At 27.7% G+C, this 16694-nt stretch overlaps 1 protein-coding gene across 1 annotated transcript; it reads left to right on the forward strand.

Annotated features, from left to right (window-relative positions):
- Positions 1 to 14259: 14259 nt before the first annotated feature.
- LOC129296223 (uncharacterized) lies at positions 14260 to 14928 on the forward strand. The gene is made up of 2 exons (XM_054934814.1): positions 14260 to 14471; positions 14591 to 14928. Exons 1-2 carry the CDS (start codon positions 14346 to 14348, stop codon positions 14681 to 14683), a joined length of 219 nt encoding a protein of 72 aa, XP_054790789.1. The 5' UTR covers positions 14260 to 14345; the 3' UTR covers positions 14684 to 14928.
- Positions 14929 to 16694: the final 1766 nt, after the last annotated feature.

Raw genomic sequence — 16694 nt, forward strand, 5'->3', positions numbered from 1 at the left:
TTTTCAATTAATGATAGGGTAGAACTTACTAAAAAATGTATATTTTCACCCAATTTCAAAATTTGGCCTCACATTAATTGAAGAAAGGACACAGGTGTAGGTGTGTCATTCTTGAATTTAGATGAAAGAAACATATTTTAAAATAAATTTAATATGTAATTTAAACCCTAAATTATAAGTTTAGAGGTGATTTGAATCTTAAATACTTAAAAAATATATTCTGAATTTTAAATAATTAAAGTTAGGATAATTTTTGCCCAACATTACATTTCAACAAACGTTCATTAATTTTTTTAAAAATTAAGACTTAATGTGCAATTTTTACCAAATTTTAACAATTAAAGTTGGTAATTTTTCCTTCAATATTAAATTTTAAAAAATTTCTATTAGTTTTTTAAAAATTGAGACCTATAGTTTAGGATTCACATTGAATATTAATATTTTGAAATAAAATAAATTATTATTTATATTTTTATAATACATGGGCAAAACAAATTTTAAAAACAAAATAAATTATTGTTCGCATTTTAATTTATATTAAGTAACCTGTTGTGGGTATATCAAAATAAATTATTTCAAAATTATTTTATATTTTTATTTTATGTTTATCTTTTAAATGGTAAGAAATCTTTACAGGTTTTTATAACCATATCTTGAACATGATTTTCTTTTTTGTTTTTTTTTTCTTTTTTTGAATAACACTGAGATACATTAATCTACTAGGTAAAAGACATGCACTCTATGGGAGAAGTAAAAAGTAACAAAGAGAAAACAAAAAATCCACTACCTATCCTCTTCATTATGTTCTACCTCCAAATTCTAACATGAATGGTAATTAAAGAGGTAAAAATTAATATATAAAGATTGAGATAATCTAGCTAAGAAGTGCACATTCATATTGCAATTCCTATACATATAGCTTGCTCGACAAGGTTCCTGAAAAGGTAATTGACATTACAACCCTAAATAATTAAATTAATGTCTTCAAAACAATCGAAAAAGGACTTCCATGCTGACTAGATTTTGCTTCCAACACAAGCTAGGGTCTTGTATAATACCAATTAATTCTACCACAATTGGGGGGAACAACGGTTAATTTGAAGCTAAAATTACATATCTAGTAGTTGTGACTATCTCGCAAATTACCCTATGTTTGATTGAGGAGTAAAAATTTTAAAATTTCTCCTCCCCTTCCACCTTACCAAATAAGAGGAGGGGCTTGTCAGGGAAGGTGAAGGGGAGGGAAAATTTTCCCCTCCACTCCAAAACCTTCTCCCCCAAATTGATAAATTTTTAGAGACTTTTCTATCATTAATAAATTTATATAAATTATCAAATTACCTTATTAAAAATAAATAATTTATAATTTTTTTTCTTATATTTACAACTTTTTTTCTTATACAATATCAAATCACAATTTTATATATTAAATTTTTGATTTACTGTTGCATTGTTGCGAATATAAAAAGAAAAATTATAAATATAAAAAGAAAAGTTGTGAAGCATTTATTTTTAACAAGGATAATTTGATAATTTATATAAATTTATTAATAATATAAAAGTCTTTAAACACTTCAAGAAAGTTATGACATTTTGAATGACTAAATTATCATTTATATATTGTAGAGAAATTTTATTATCATCTTTTCAACACGTTATTGACCACATTCTTGATATACGTGAAGTAACAAATTAATTATTAATATATAAGTATGCTGCAACTTGAAAACTTACTAAAAACATTGCAATTATGTAACTTCAAATATAATCATATAAGGTTGATGAATTTATTTTTCATTGCATAACTCCTAATCCTCAACTTCTCTTAGTAGTTGTTTTTATATATAATTGATAAATAGTACTATAGTATTTGTTATTCTGCTCGCTTAATTTAAAATCATTATTCATATTTATTTTTACTTTTAGCTATAATTATGATTTATAAATATTATTGTGAGATAAATTATAGCGTATGATTTATTCTAGTGCTTGTTTTATTTTTCTCAAGGTGATACATGAACCAAAAAATTCTTAAAAAGAATAAGCTAATTTTATTTTTCATGATATGCTAAATTTGAAAAAATATTTATAATTTTAGTATGCAAGAGGGCAATTCATTGCACAATAAGAATGGTTGCTTAGAAAATTTACACAGAGCAAATACTATAGTGACAAATCTAATAATATTTATTGGAGAATGGATTTTCTTCTTCAATTATTCATTGATCCAATTTCAAGGTTTCCCTTCATATCAATTAAAGGAAGAGCACATATGTAAGTGATGCCTTCTTAAATCCATCTCAGGAGGAACATATTTTAAAATAAAATAAATTATTGTTTATATCTTCAATATAATTTGGTAAAACAAATTTTAAAATAAAATAAATTTTTATTTGAATTTAAATTCAAACAAAGTAACATTTTACCACTACACAAAAATAAATTATTTAAAAAAGTTTATTTTTTAATTTATGTTTACCCTTCAAATGTTAAAAAATTCTTATAAATACTCAAAAAATATATCAAACAAGTTTTTCCAATACCTCGACATAAGTAAAAAAATATCACCATGCATTGCCTAGGTCAAAATCTAGTTATATATATAATAGAAGAATAACAATCAATCTTCTAAGCTTAACACATATTCCCTCCATTTAAAAATGTAAGGCATTTTTTTAAGAGTTGAATGTTCAAAAATGCAAGACATTTTTAGTCTCTCGAAGTATAATCATTACCTTTTTTTTTCAAAAGTACTCCTATTGATAGTGACTTTATATTTATTATAGAGTGTTTAATAGGGGTAAATATAAAAAGATAGGATTAATTTAAAATTAGATAATTACTTTATTGATGGGTAAGATTCAGTTAAAAAATACTTTATATTTTTAAACGGATGGAGTATATATTTTTTAAAATACTGCAATTCTAGGCTATCTATATTCTCATTAATTTCCAAAAATATTTTTAAAAAATAATATTAACATTATCTTAAAAACTACTTTTCTATATTTTGGAATATTCTCTACCATGATCTCAACAATAACTTCTCAACTAATTCACAATTTTAAATTTTAGTTTTAAAAATATTTAAAAAAAATGTAGAGTATCATAACTTCCTCAATTTATTTTATTAGTATAATATATTTTATAATTCTAATAACTACCCCTTAATTCCTATTAGTTTAAATATTTTAAATTTTAAATTTATAAAATTTAGATTTAAATGTAAAATTTTTGAATCATGAATAACTTCCCCATCTTCTTTGTTCCCTAATATCATAACTCCTTTGTTTTGGGGTTTCAAAATTTTTGATGTATCATATTTTAAATTTATTTACATTTAAATCATTTTAGTTAATTAGTATAACATAATTTGTCATTCTAATAATTACCCCTTAATTATTCTTAATTTAAATATGGTAATTTTAAACTTATAAAATTTAGATTTAAATGCTAAATTTTTGAATATGCAATAACTTCCATACCCCATGATTTCTATTAATTATTATCATGTTCTCTTTGTTTTTAGAATTCAATATTTGCTCTATATATATATATATATATATATATTATATTTTACAATTATTTATATTTAAATTAATTTAATTAATTAGTATAATAGATTTTTTTATCCTAATAACTATCACTCAATTTAACTTTCCCCTAGTTTTTATGTCCACATTTCTCGCTTCCCATGTTATGTAACACACCAAATTTTTTTTTTTATAATTTAACTCAATCATAATTGAGTTACAGCCACCCAACACATTTTATATCAATAAATTTAATATAAAAATATTTTATAATTATCTTAAACTTGCACAATACAACATTTTAGACAAATTTTTAACTCCCACATGCCATTAGACTAAATCACATTTATTCATTCTTATACTCCCAACAAGTAAAATAAATAATTTAATAAATTTTTAAAACAAACCAGTTATTTGGCCTCATATTCGTGCCATTTAATCAATTCAAAGTAAATCAAATATTAAATTACAGTCATCCAAAGTGTATCAAAAATAAAAATAGTTTGAAAGACATATTTACACTGATATATTCAAATAATTGTCAATAAATAAAAAGTCCTAATATTGGCAATATAACACATTATAAATTATAAATCAAATACCTAAAAGAAACAGTGAATTTATGCCACTAAGCCTCTGGGACTCCTCCACATGTCACTCGTGGCTTTTCTCCTAAAAATTGTTAAACACATAATGAGACTCAAAAGTCCCAGCAACCAATGCCAATTTATGATAGTGTGTACAAACAGTTAAGTGTGTGCTTACTAAGTGGGAATTAAAAATAATATAATTCTAATAAAATATAAAAAATATTACAATACACATAACAACCATCCTTATATCTCTCCATAATTACCCAGCCAAAGGTAGATTAACCCGAGTTCTTACAAGCCACCTATTGAGCTCCAATAGGGGCATACCACGTGACACATAAATACAATAACAATAGCAAGTCTCCCAACACCTCCCACAATAATCAAACAAATTCGTAATAATATTACACAATTATACAATATTATAAAATTCATAATTTTCTCAATAATCACCCAATTAACATGAAATAACACTAATTACAAATTAAAAACATGGTTATCTCATGGTTTTTTTAATAAATTATTCTTTATAATTTCTCTCCTACCACAATTTTCACCAACAACACAATCTACAAATAACATATTATTTATAAATATTAATTTCAATTATTGAAACTAATAAAATAATTCTAATAATAGAATTAAAAATATAACATAATTCCTAATCTCAATCTTAATACAAATCTAGAGTTAATATTATTAAGTAAAATTTTTAACTCCTCTTTTAATTATCAATAAATATTAATAATTTAAAAATCAACTTCTAAACTAATTTCTATTATCAAATTTTTTTTTATTTCATAAATTCGCACCTAAAATACTCAAAAATTAAAAATTGAGTCTCTAGCTTAGAATCATAATCCTATAGCCATAATAATTCATTTCTCATCCCAAATAATCATCTAAACCTCAATAAATCAACATATATTTTCAGATCTAGTTTAGAATTTGATCTATAAGCCACAAATTCAAAGATCATCAACAAATTTATACTCTAAAACATTTATTATACTACTAACAACCTTATAAACCATATTTATTCAACATAAATTCATCCCTCTTTCAGATCCTAAATTTTCTAACACCACAAAATCAGAAACTAAAGAGGAAGGATGACTAAGAATTTTTTTTTAGAACACTTACTTAGTCTTAAAAATCTTAAAATCACACCCTAAATATCCTATTAAAAACTCTTACCTTAAAAACTCAGATCTCCCGCACCAATGACTCACGCTCACTCTGCCTCAGCTCGCGCACGAAAGAAAGAATGAAGAAACAAAGGAAACAGGTGAGTTTTTATAAAAATTCAGTAGGTCTCACATTTTTTTTATTATTTCTTCTTTCCTCTCTCTTCTTCTCCTTTTTTTTATTATTTTATACACATTATTGATGCATGCGGCGGCCGAAAGCAAATTCTCTTTTTTTTCTTCTCTTCTCTTTTTTTATAATAATAATAATTTAATATTTTTTAATTAATTAATTTTTAATTAAATTTTTTTATTTTAATTTAGAATTATATCTTAAGTTAGATTTAATAATCATCTCCTACTAATTTATTTATCTCTAAATATTTTCCAAAATTTTTATTAACTCAAATTAACTATTAGAATTTAAATTGGGATGTTACATGTTAACTTTCATATCTTATTTTGACTTCCTTACACCCAAAATTCTCTCCAATATTCTTTCTTCCCAAATTTGCATTTCTAATTTTATATTCTCCAGAGTGGTTGTCACTGACGTCGTTTATTGCACCATATCTACCTATGTTCATGCCATACTATGCTTCAAATAAATTCTAAGTGCACTATGGTCTCCAAAATGTACTGTTTATCATTGCAATTTGTGAAAGGTGTGGTTCTCATGTATATGTATCATTCTCTTTTTCCCTTTTAAAAGAAGAATTTCACATTCAATTTTCTCTCTAACAACCTTTTCCTCATTTTGTTCAGATTAATTTTTAAATATAGTTTCTACCCCAATTTAACGTGCTGGTGATGCAATCATAACTTCACATTTTTTAAAATTTAACCACCTTTCACTATTTGCCTTGTCCTTCTTCCAAATTCAAGATCTAATGCTGTTGCGTCATTGATGCATCAAGATATATTATAATTGTTTATCTTCATGAAATCTCTTGCTTTATTATGAAGTGTAATATTGTTAAGAGGTGCGGATAATTGTATGTTTCATAGTGTCTTTATTGAAAGATGCTATCCAAACTCTTCTAGAATTAAAGTTTAGGTTTCACACTTTCTTCCTATGAAGATTATTTATATTATTGATTAATTGTGATTGATTTATGAATTCATCATTAATCCCTATTGTTTTAAACATTCAATTTTTGCGTAAAAAAATCATAGAGGATCAATAATGCAACTAATATAATCTGACGTTAATAAGGTATCACAATATCACACAATATCATAAATAATACTTATTTTCTAATATTTTTAGCTTTAATGACAATTTTATTTTAAAATATCATTATTTAATGTACTTTTTCAATAATAATTGATAGGAGAATATTTTATAAAAAATTATTTATAAATCAAAATACTTTTATTTAATGTGATGACTTATTTTAAATGATTTACTATGATTTGTTGATAAAAAAAATATTAACTACTTATACATGTAATTAGCTTACTCTATTTTATAAATATTTTATTGATTCATCTAACAACCCTGTAGAGCATATGTTACATATACTAGTTATATTAAAAATAAAGGAAAACACAATCAATCATCAATATTCATAATTTTATCATGTTTTATTTTTAGTCCTTGTATTTTTTCTTGTATTTTCAGTTCTTATAAGGATTTAAAACACCAAAATTATAGATACTGAAAGCACTGAGAAAACTATAAGGATTAGAAGTAAAATCTAATGAAACTATAATGATTGATAATTATTTTTCCTTTAAAAATAATCCAACTCTCAAATTTTGGATGATTAGAAACAAAGTTTAAAATCAAAGAAATAAGACAAAATGCAAAAGAGTTAGACCAATTATTATTTTCTTTTTCTATGTTTTATTTCATCAAAATTATTTTTTCATGCAATAATATATGTGCGTGCTTCTGTGTATTTATTTATAGGGTTAAGGGTCAATTTTACTCATAAATTGATCACGAAAGCCCACGAATGATCTTAAATTTAATTTGGGATCAATTTTATTGTAACAGCACAGCCTCACAACTGCCTCTCCAATGTCTTTTGGCGGTGCTGGGACCCCTCCCCTCATGGGCCCAGATCCAGCATTCCCCACTAATGGTACAGTGGGTATTCCTCACCCCACCCTCACGGGGGTCTTTTAGAACCTTCCCAAACTTGAACCTCCAACCTCTACCACCTTAACAAAGTTGAGGCTAAGTCTAGTACCAGGTCCAGCCTCAACTTTGTTATGTAGGAGAGGTTGGAGGATCGAACCTAGGAAGGCTCCAAAGGACCTCTTTGGTGGGAAAGCTTTTGTCTCTTGATACTCACCGAAAGGGGTGGGGTCGCCCCTGTTGTGGGGCCTGGGGGAGAGTATCCAGCGCCGCAAAAGACCTCGGAGAGGCGGGATGAGCGGAGGGCTGTTATAACTTTAAAAACCAAAATTCTAACCCACAAGTGCAAAAGTAAATCTAATAAGTTTATTAGCGGTCATTAACTCTATTAAACTCCTAACAACTTAAATAATGACTAATACTCTACAACCAAATTTCCTCATCAAAGAGTCTATGGTTTGCCTAAAATAGAGAAATTTATATCCAATGACTAAACTACTAGTACCTATTATCCTGGGAGGAAAAAAATAACTCCCAACAACTTCATTCCACCCATTTAATTTTGCCATAGTCAGACAAAGCTTAGAAATTCCATCAAGAATCAAAATCAAGAGAGGAACAATAAACCCTAACCTCAAAGGGTAGCTAGAATGGAAGAGAAAGGATGGAAAACTTACCTCAAATGATTCATAACCTAAATATGCCTCGGAGAAACTATGCCCTAGTGGAGCTCCATCATTTCCTCTGATTTCCCTCTCTATTTCTCTAATTTTTTGCTTTTTTGAGCATTTAAAACTCTATTTTGATGTTAAATCCATGGATAGATGTCATGCGTGTTTAAAAACACAGCCATTCGTAGTTGTAGCCAACAAATAGGATTTGTCCTCGCTGTTCAAGACTACGGACTGTTTTGATCAAAAAGCAAGCTCTACTCTAAGAGTGCTCAGCCGTAATCAGTTGTCACTAACAAAGGAGTTAACCGTAGACAATTTTGTATAGAAATTCCATTTCTTCTTGAAAACTAAATTATAATCCCATATCTTACTCCATTTACTCTTAACCATTGTTACTTTGTTTCATACCTTGAATTGACCTTGGTAAATTGACTAAACCCCAAAATTAAATTTTAGGATGTTGCACATGTGAGAGGAGTGAAACATATAATTTTTAGTCTTGTAAATAAGGATAGATGAAGGTCAGAGAGAACATTCATAAAAGTTATTAAACAAGACATTTTGATTAATAGTATACCTAAAGACTTGATTATTAATATAATATAATGGCGTTGCGTAATCTATACAGCCAATTTCATTTTGGCCTTCTTATTTTTTTATGAAAGACTTGTTGATTATTAAATCCAATTGAGAAATTTAAATCAATTCCACTTGATCATACCACTCCTAATAATTTAAAAACCATTTTTATGTAGTTCTTTTTTGACCTAAACCATTTTTATATGAGTCAAATTTTTGAAATGCTGTATAATAATAAAATATTAATGTTGCTACTATTATATTGAGACTTTAGATGCTCCACTTCAATCTTAATTTATTACTTTATTCTTAAAGAATGAAACTTTTTTTTTTATCTGAAAGCATATCATGATTACGGAATTCTCAAAAAGCAAAAAGAAATAGAAAGCGAGCGTAAATTAATGGCACAAAAGAGCGCTGTATATGAATGTATTTGATTCTGCAGTGACTGATGGACGGACACATTAGAGTCAAGCAAGGGATAAAGAAGGGCTGGCATTTTGATATTTTTATTTCTAAAGATTTGACGGATTGATTCTATGAAGCACTTTACAGCAAAAACAAAAAAAAAGGATGGTTCTAATTGTGCTCCCACTCCTTCCACCCATATTTATATTCCCAATTTCTGTAACTTCTCTTTCCAAGATCGTTCCCACCATGTCACACCCACATGGTCTCTGGTTTTTTTGCGTCACATTGGGGCCTGCATTTTGTTTCGCTATTTTCTGTTCATCTAAATATATTTTTCAAGACTACATGTAATTAACCGGGAGTTGAGTTTTGCCGCACTAAAAAAAAAAAAAAATCCTTCATATGAACTAAGATTTGAATTTTTCTTAAAAGAGATGCTTACACTTATGACTCATTTGGTTGTTAAAAATTGTGAGAATGAAATGTATTAAAAAAATTAAAATTAAAATGAATTAAATTAATTTTTTTCATAATAAACATAATAAAACTCAATATCATATACTATATATATGTGTGTGTGAGAATCACAATACCCTTCACAAATCTCTCCCAGTCAACCTCATAAATTAAATTATTTTTTTTCCCTCATGGCATTTTTGTCTTTTTTTTAATTTATTTCATTCTCATCATTTCTAACATTCAAACGTACTCTCAGCATTCAACCACAAAATTACTTCCAATATAAGGCAGTTGTCAATGACAGTAAGACTGTAAGAGGCTGTCGGTGTCTTTCACATGCAATTTAACTAGTATAGTTATTAACTTCTTATAGTCAAAAGTAAGAGATCAAATATGGATAATTAAATCTCTAATCAATGGGGAATTAAAGAGAAAAGGGGTCATTTACCTCAGTTCAGTTTAAATCAAAATTTAACCCTACCATTCAATGCTTTTTGCATCCGCCATTGTCTCTAATCTCCTTAATTAGATTAGTCATCAGTGGATAATAAGTGACCACATTGTTCTAAATGAGTTTCAAAGTTTTGATAGGATCATTATAATTATATATCGCAACACTGAACTCAGTAAATATTTAGAATATTAAGAATTCCTATTAAACTCAAGGAATATGGCCAGAAGAAAGCTGAGTTGATTGGTGTTTTCATTTATCTAATTAATAATCTTGATATACTGACGCCTCGTGAGTAATTTTCGAAATTACGTGGCGCTATCTAAGTGAACTTGAGTGGTCCGAAAAGAAAGTTAATTGTCACTGTCAAAGGAGGTGAGAATGGCGTAGGGCAGTTGAATGACTTCAATCAACGTTGGGCCCCACAGAGGTGGCAGATTGATGAATCACGTAATGGTGGGCCCTGAGTGAGGTTGGATCGCAAGTAGTGGACTGGGAATCAAATGGGATTGAGGCCCAAAAGGCCGAAACAGTCTTCCATTTGATCCCAACAGTGGCCGACACTCGGCTCCATGTGGAAGTTTCTGTGTATCTACGCCCTTTTTCCACCGCCGGGTCCCTATCCAGTATCCATTGTCACCTTCCCTTTCTTTTAAGGAAAATCACGATCAAGGATATCTGAAGCAACATTTTGACAGAAAAAGACCAAAGCATTCTGATTTTGCACTATAGGACCAGAGGACTAAGCTGCCATTTTGAGTGTGAAATGAGAAAGAAAACCCCTTTCCTTTTTTTTTTTCAATTAAAAAAAGTCAATCTCACAGTCACCTATGCTGGCCACTATCACCTTTCAGTTTAAGGAAAATCACGGACCTTTAAAGCAACATTTTTGCACAAAAGGATCAAAGCACTTTGATTTTACACAGTAGGATCAGAGGACTAATTTCTAAATAAATTTGAGTATGAAATGACAAAAGTACTCTAACCTTTTTCATTTTAAAGGCCAACCCCACAGTTACCAATGCCAGTAGTTGGACTGACAGTGGGTAGCCCAGTGATGAGTGAAAAAGATCATACTTATTATTCTTTATTCACTTAAAAATAGTGAGATCATCAAACTATTAAACCTAGGTAATAACATTAGGCAATATATATATATATATATATAATAATTTAAGTTTCGAGACCATTTTTAGGTCATAAAAAAATATTGACTTGTTAATTTCTAAGCAAAATTTAATATTTTATTATGTTGATTTCTTATTTTGACATGGCCATTTATAAATTGAGAGGCTTAAAAATTTATCTACTTTACTAGATCTCATTTGTAAATTAATATTTAGAAATCATTAAAAAAACTTATTCATATAGATAATAAATTTAATTCCAAAACTGCTTTTTTTAAGCATAATGATGACTTGTTTATTTTTGAATGATACTTTCTATTTTTTAAACTTTACTTATTAATAGGACATGGCCAACTGCAAATTAAGAATTTAAAAATTTATTAACAAGTAAACTTAGCAAAATAATAAGTATTAATCATGAATTAACAAGTCAACATTATGTAAAATACATGTAAAGTACATGATTTTTTAAGCCTTTTAATTTATAATTAGTCATATCAGATTAAAAATTAAAGTTTGAAAAACAACAAGTGTCATTCAAGAATCAATAAGTCGCCATTATGTTATACCAAAAAAGTGATTTTGAAATTTAATTTATTACCAATATGAACAAGTTATTTTATTGACTTTTAAATGTCAATTTACAAATGAGAACTGATAAAATACATTAATTTTTAAATCTTTTAATTTATAATTGATCATGTTAAATTAATAAGTAAAGTTAGAAAAATAATAAATTTTGTTTAGGAACTAACACGTCATTATTATGCTATAACAAACAAGTGCTTTGGAAATTAAATTTATTATTTATATGAACAAGTTGTAAGGACTTATAAATATCAATTTACAAATGAGAACTTGTGAAGTATATAAATTATTAAGCCTCCCAATTTATAGTTGGTTATGTTAGATTAATAAGAAAAATTTAAAAAATAATAAGTGTCATTAAATTAAATTTCAAAATCACTTTTTTGTTATGTTATGCTATAACAAAAAAGTGCTTTTGAAATTAAATTTATTACATATGTGAATAAGTTATTTTAATAATTTATAAATGTCAATTTACAAATGAGAATTTATAAAGTACATAAATTTTTAAATATTTTAATTTATAATTTTTCATATCAAATTACTAAATAAATCAAATAAAATAATAACTTTCATTAAGAAATTAATAAGTAATATTCTGTCATAATTTAAAAGTGATTTGAAAACTTAAATTATTACATATATTTTTTTGCCTAATATTATTAGGCTTTGCAACTTGATAATCACAATCTTTTTTTTGTGCCACCTTTTCCATCAATTAATTATCACTGATGTTGGAGCTCTAATAATTGGCTATAGTCATTAGTGATTGTGAGATTGACTTTTTTTTTTTAAATAAGGATATTTTTATCATTTCATACTTTAAATTATTTATAATTTAATCCTTTAATCCTGCAATGTAAGATTAAAATATTTTAATTATTTTTTGCGAAAATGTTAATTTAGAGATCCTTGATTGTAATTTTCCCTTTCTTTTCGGAATCATTACCTTCATTTTTTATGCTATGCACATACACTGTATGTATTGGGATCGTCGTGCAAAATATATTCCAAATTTATAAACTAACACATAAGTTTAATTTTAACGTTGGAAAACCAACCTGCCTTAGTTTTAATAAAAAAAATTAGAATAGCGTAAGTAAAAGGTCTTACATCTTAATTTGAATATGTGTAAATGTAGAACGCGTTCAATCTCAATTAAAAGTAATAATATTTTTTTGACTGAAAACCTAATAACATTTAAATATGACTTGATAAAATGTCCTTAATTTTGAAAATATATTTAGTCTTTTATAATTAAAGTATTTATTTTCAATTAAATTTAAGATATACGAATCTTTTATAATAGTACTTATTTTATAATAAATTTTTATTATTAATATTATACTCTCTTCATTAAAAATACAAGACATTTTTTTAGATTGAATTTTAAAAATATAAAATATTTTTAGTTCTTTAATGTATAATTAACGAGTTTTTTTTTTAAATATCCATGATAAATAAACCATGTAACTTTTTATCTTTAAGATAAACATCCTATTAAATGTAGATGAATATAAAAAGATAATGTCAGTTTAAAGAGAATTAACTAATATATTAGGGTGTAGTTCATTTAAAATTGTTTTACATTTTTAATAGAAAAGTAATACTTTAAAATTTTCTTAATTTAATTTAATTTAATAAAGGTATATTAAATATGTAAGTTTAGAATAATGCATGGGCTAGTGCCACTTATTTTAATACTTCACATGACATGTTGCCTTTTTATTTTCTTCACATTATATGAGGATTGTATCTAGCTTTTTTTTTTTAAGACAACTAATTAAACTTTCAATATTTAGGTTTGTCTTTGATATTGATTTAGTTTATTAAATTTATTTTTATTTAGTCTTTTAAGTTTTCTTAAATTATCAAGTTTGTAGGTTTATAATTTGACATGCATATATAGCTAAAAAAAAAAATAAGATAGCCCTTACATCAATTTGATTTTGTCAAAATAATCTCTTACCTTGCATTTTATTATTTGTTTTTTAAAATTAAAAAATATAATTGTTAATTCTTATAATTTCATGAAATTTATTTTTTTAGTCCTTGTAATTTATTTCAGTATTTCTAGTCCTTATAGCCTTTATAATTTAACATTGTTAGGGATTCGAGAAACAAGCATTATTTAATCTTATTGCAATTAAAGAAACTGAAAATATTAAAAAAATGATAGAGATTAAAAGCAAAATTTGATAAAAATATGGAGATCAATAATTATGTTTATATTTAAATTTTTTGAGTATTTTTTATTTACATAAATAATTATACTTTTTTTATTAATTTATAATGTTATCATCAATATTCCATTCTACTATGTGTTAGAATATTTTAACAATATTATCTTTTATTTAAATAATAAAAAATAAATTAATAAATAAATCAAACTTAGAGAACTAGAATGATAAAAAATAATAAAAATTAAATTTAAACGATTGAATTGGTAATTAATGCAAACATGTGGAGGATTAACAACGCTTTTTGTCTTCTAAAAAAATAATTTTTATTGTCTAAAAGTTGGACTGAAAAACGACAGCCTATTCAGCGTTTTAGCCATTCTCTCGCAATTCGCAAAATTGTAACCCGCTCATCGGCGATTAGAGGAGCCCAATCGGGAGGGAAAATCATCGTGACTTGTGTGAAGGGAAGAAACGATGAATACTTCAGAGTCTTCTATACAACCTAACAGCAACTTGCGGGTCTCGGAGAAGCCTCGGCAGAACCAGAAGCCTCCTTTCAGACCAGCAAAGGACGACACCAAGCCTGTGCTGCAAGACCCGGTAATCTCTCTCTCTCTCTCTCTACACGCGCGCGCGTCGCACGCACACACACATCACTCAGTTCATGCTTCGGAGATTGTATAACTTGGATTGTTAAACGGTTCTTTGTTGTTCAATAGATACTGAGGTCTGATCCAATTGAGACAGAGGAAGCTGTGCTGCGACTGCCTCCCTTCTCGACCAGATCAACTACACCATCCAAAATGTCCTGAACATATGGCTTATTTCTTTTCCGTTTTGATATCTTTCAGCGATGTCCTTGTCGTTTCCTCTTCACTTCTCACTTCTTTGAGCGTTAGGTTTCTATTATTTCTTCCTGTTTTGGCCCATTTGATTATCTTCCCAGAAATCCCGACTCTTTAAAGGCTGTAATTTCTTCTGCTATGCTGTTACTAGCTGAATTTATGTTGTTGGTGTGATAGCTTGCTTCCTAATCTATTTTTCCACTTACAAATTATGCTCGATTTGGTTTGGTTTATTTATGTTAGCCTTGACAGTGTTGTCGATTTTCAATATACGTTTGAATTCTTGATTATATTGTCTCATCGTCTCATCTAAATCATGTATCATTTATGCTGATTCACTCTAGCCTGTGGTATCTCATATTACAGATGTGACTGTGTGAGTGGATATTACTTCATTATCTACCTTGACCTTTTTTTTTTTTTTCGTTTTTTAATTGGAATGAATGGTGCGTCTTCAAATTACATATAAGAAGGTTGTTTTGCAGAATTTATCATCACATATAGATATGTTTAATGCCAGAGCTATTTATACACACGCACACACACAAGGACCAAATAACAAACTTTAAAATTATAGGAACTTCATCAGAAAGAGTTGAAACTTTGAAAACAATGTAGTATTTCAACCCTTTTATTTTCCCGATAACGTGGACAACTTTAAGTAATTGCTGCTGTAATAGTAAGAGTATGACTGATGGAAAAAGTGAGTGGAAATAGGTAGCATTTATTATAATTAGCAGTTTATTTTATGCTCTCTGGGATATATGTTCAGTTTGAAGAAATGCAACAATTGCATGCTTTCTTGGCTAATTTGTATTCAACCTAGTTGGACTGCACTTGATAGAGCACATGAAGTTTTCAATTTCAAACTTGTGGATCGTCATAAGTCATAACGCTTAGCGAATCCTTCACTGACTGCCATTTTATTTATGACTACTTGCAAAACTGGCAAGTCAGATTTTGGTTATGCATGCCATCTACATGTGTTACACTGATTGGCGCTGCTGTGTGTGGCGGACAAGTTTACAGTAGATTGCCATGGTAAATTTTGTCTTCAAAGATTTATGATGCTGACATGTAGTCTGTAGAATTTCCTGACATTCACTCTTTTCATCTTTCTTTCTTTCTTTCTTTCTGTTAATAGGTAAGACTCATTCTTTTGCTTACTTTCTTCTCATAGAACCTAGCCTTGCAACGGTGGCTTCTTTGTGGCCAATAGTGGTGCAGATTGCAGAATGAGAAGTTGGGATTTGTTGCCAAATAGGAATTAAGCATTTAATACAAGTTAAGACATAGAATACTACTAAAGAAACAATTCAAGGCAATATTATTCGTGCATGATTTGAAGTGTGGCATTGTGAGCATGCATATCACTCATTTTTAAGCGGCTTCATGGGCTTTTATATTGGGGAAGATAGAGGATTTACACCTTTACAGGGATTTTAAAGAAGGCAAAGGCCTTGTTCCATCTCATTTGCAAACTATACAAAGCAAAATTATTGTCGGAGTAAGGATCTCATTACACGGCAACAAGGTTGATCCCAGCAACTGGAAGAAGTGGTTAAATAGAAGGATTAGGAAAAAGGCAGCAATATCAATAAACTATAACTTGACCAGCAGATCAAACATGTCTGGGAAACCAAAAATTAATAAGACTATAGAACTTGACTAGCAAATCAAACATGTCTGTGGGAAACCATAAATTAATAAAACTATCTTCATGGCACAATTTATTTAGTGTAACTCATTTCAAGTTACATGCTATTCACTCAAATTATTTGTAATTGCATATTAGACTTGTTATTATATTCACTGCCAATCTATGATTACTACAAATGATCTCTCAGCTACAAAAAGCAAGTTGGGCCAGAATCCAAATAATGGTTTTGTAAAACTCATGAAGGAAAGAAAAGTTCTGTTAAAACCTTCCCGCCTCATGCTGGATTAATAATGATTTTCCAAGAATTTCAGTCTGCTT

This window comes from Prosopis cineraria, unplaced genomic scaffold (assembly GCF_029017545.1).
Source record: "Prosopis cineraria cultivar Desert tree isolate PC_DT_omini unplaced genomic scaffold, ASM2901754v1 PC284, whole genome shotgun sequence".
NCBI lineage: Eukaryota > Viridiplantae > Streptophyta > Magnoliopsida > Fabales > Fabaceae > Prosopis > Prosopis cineraria.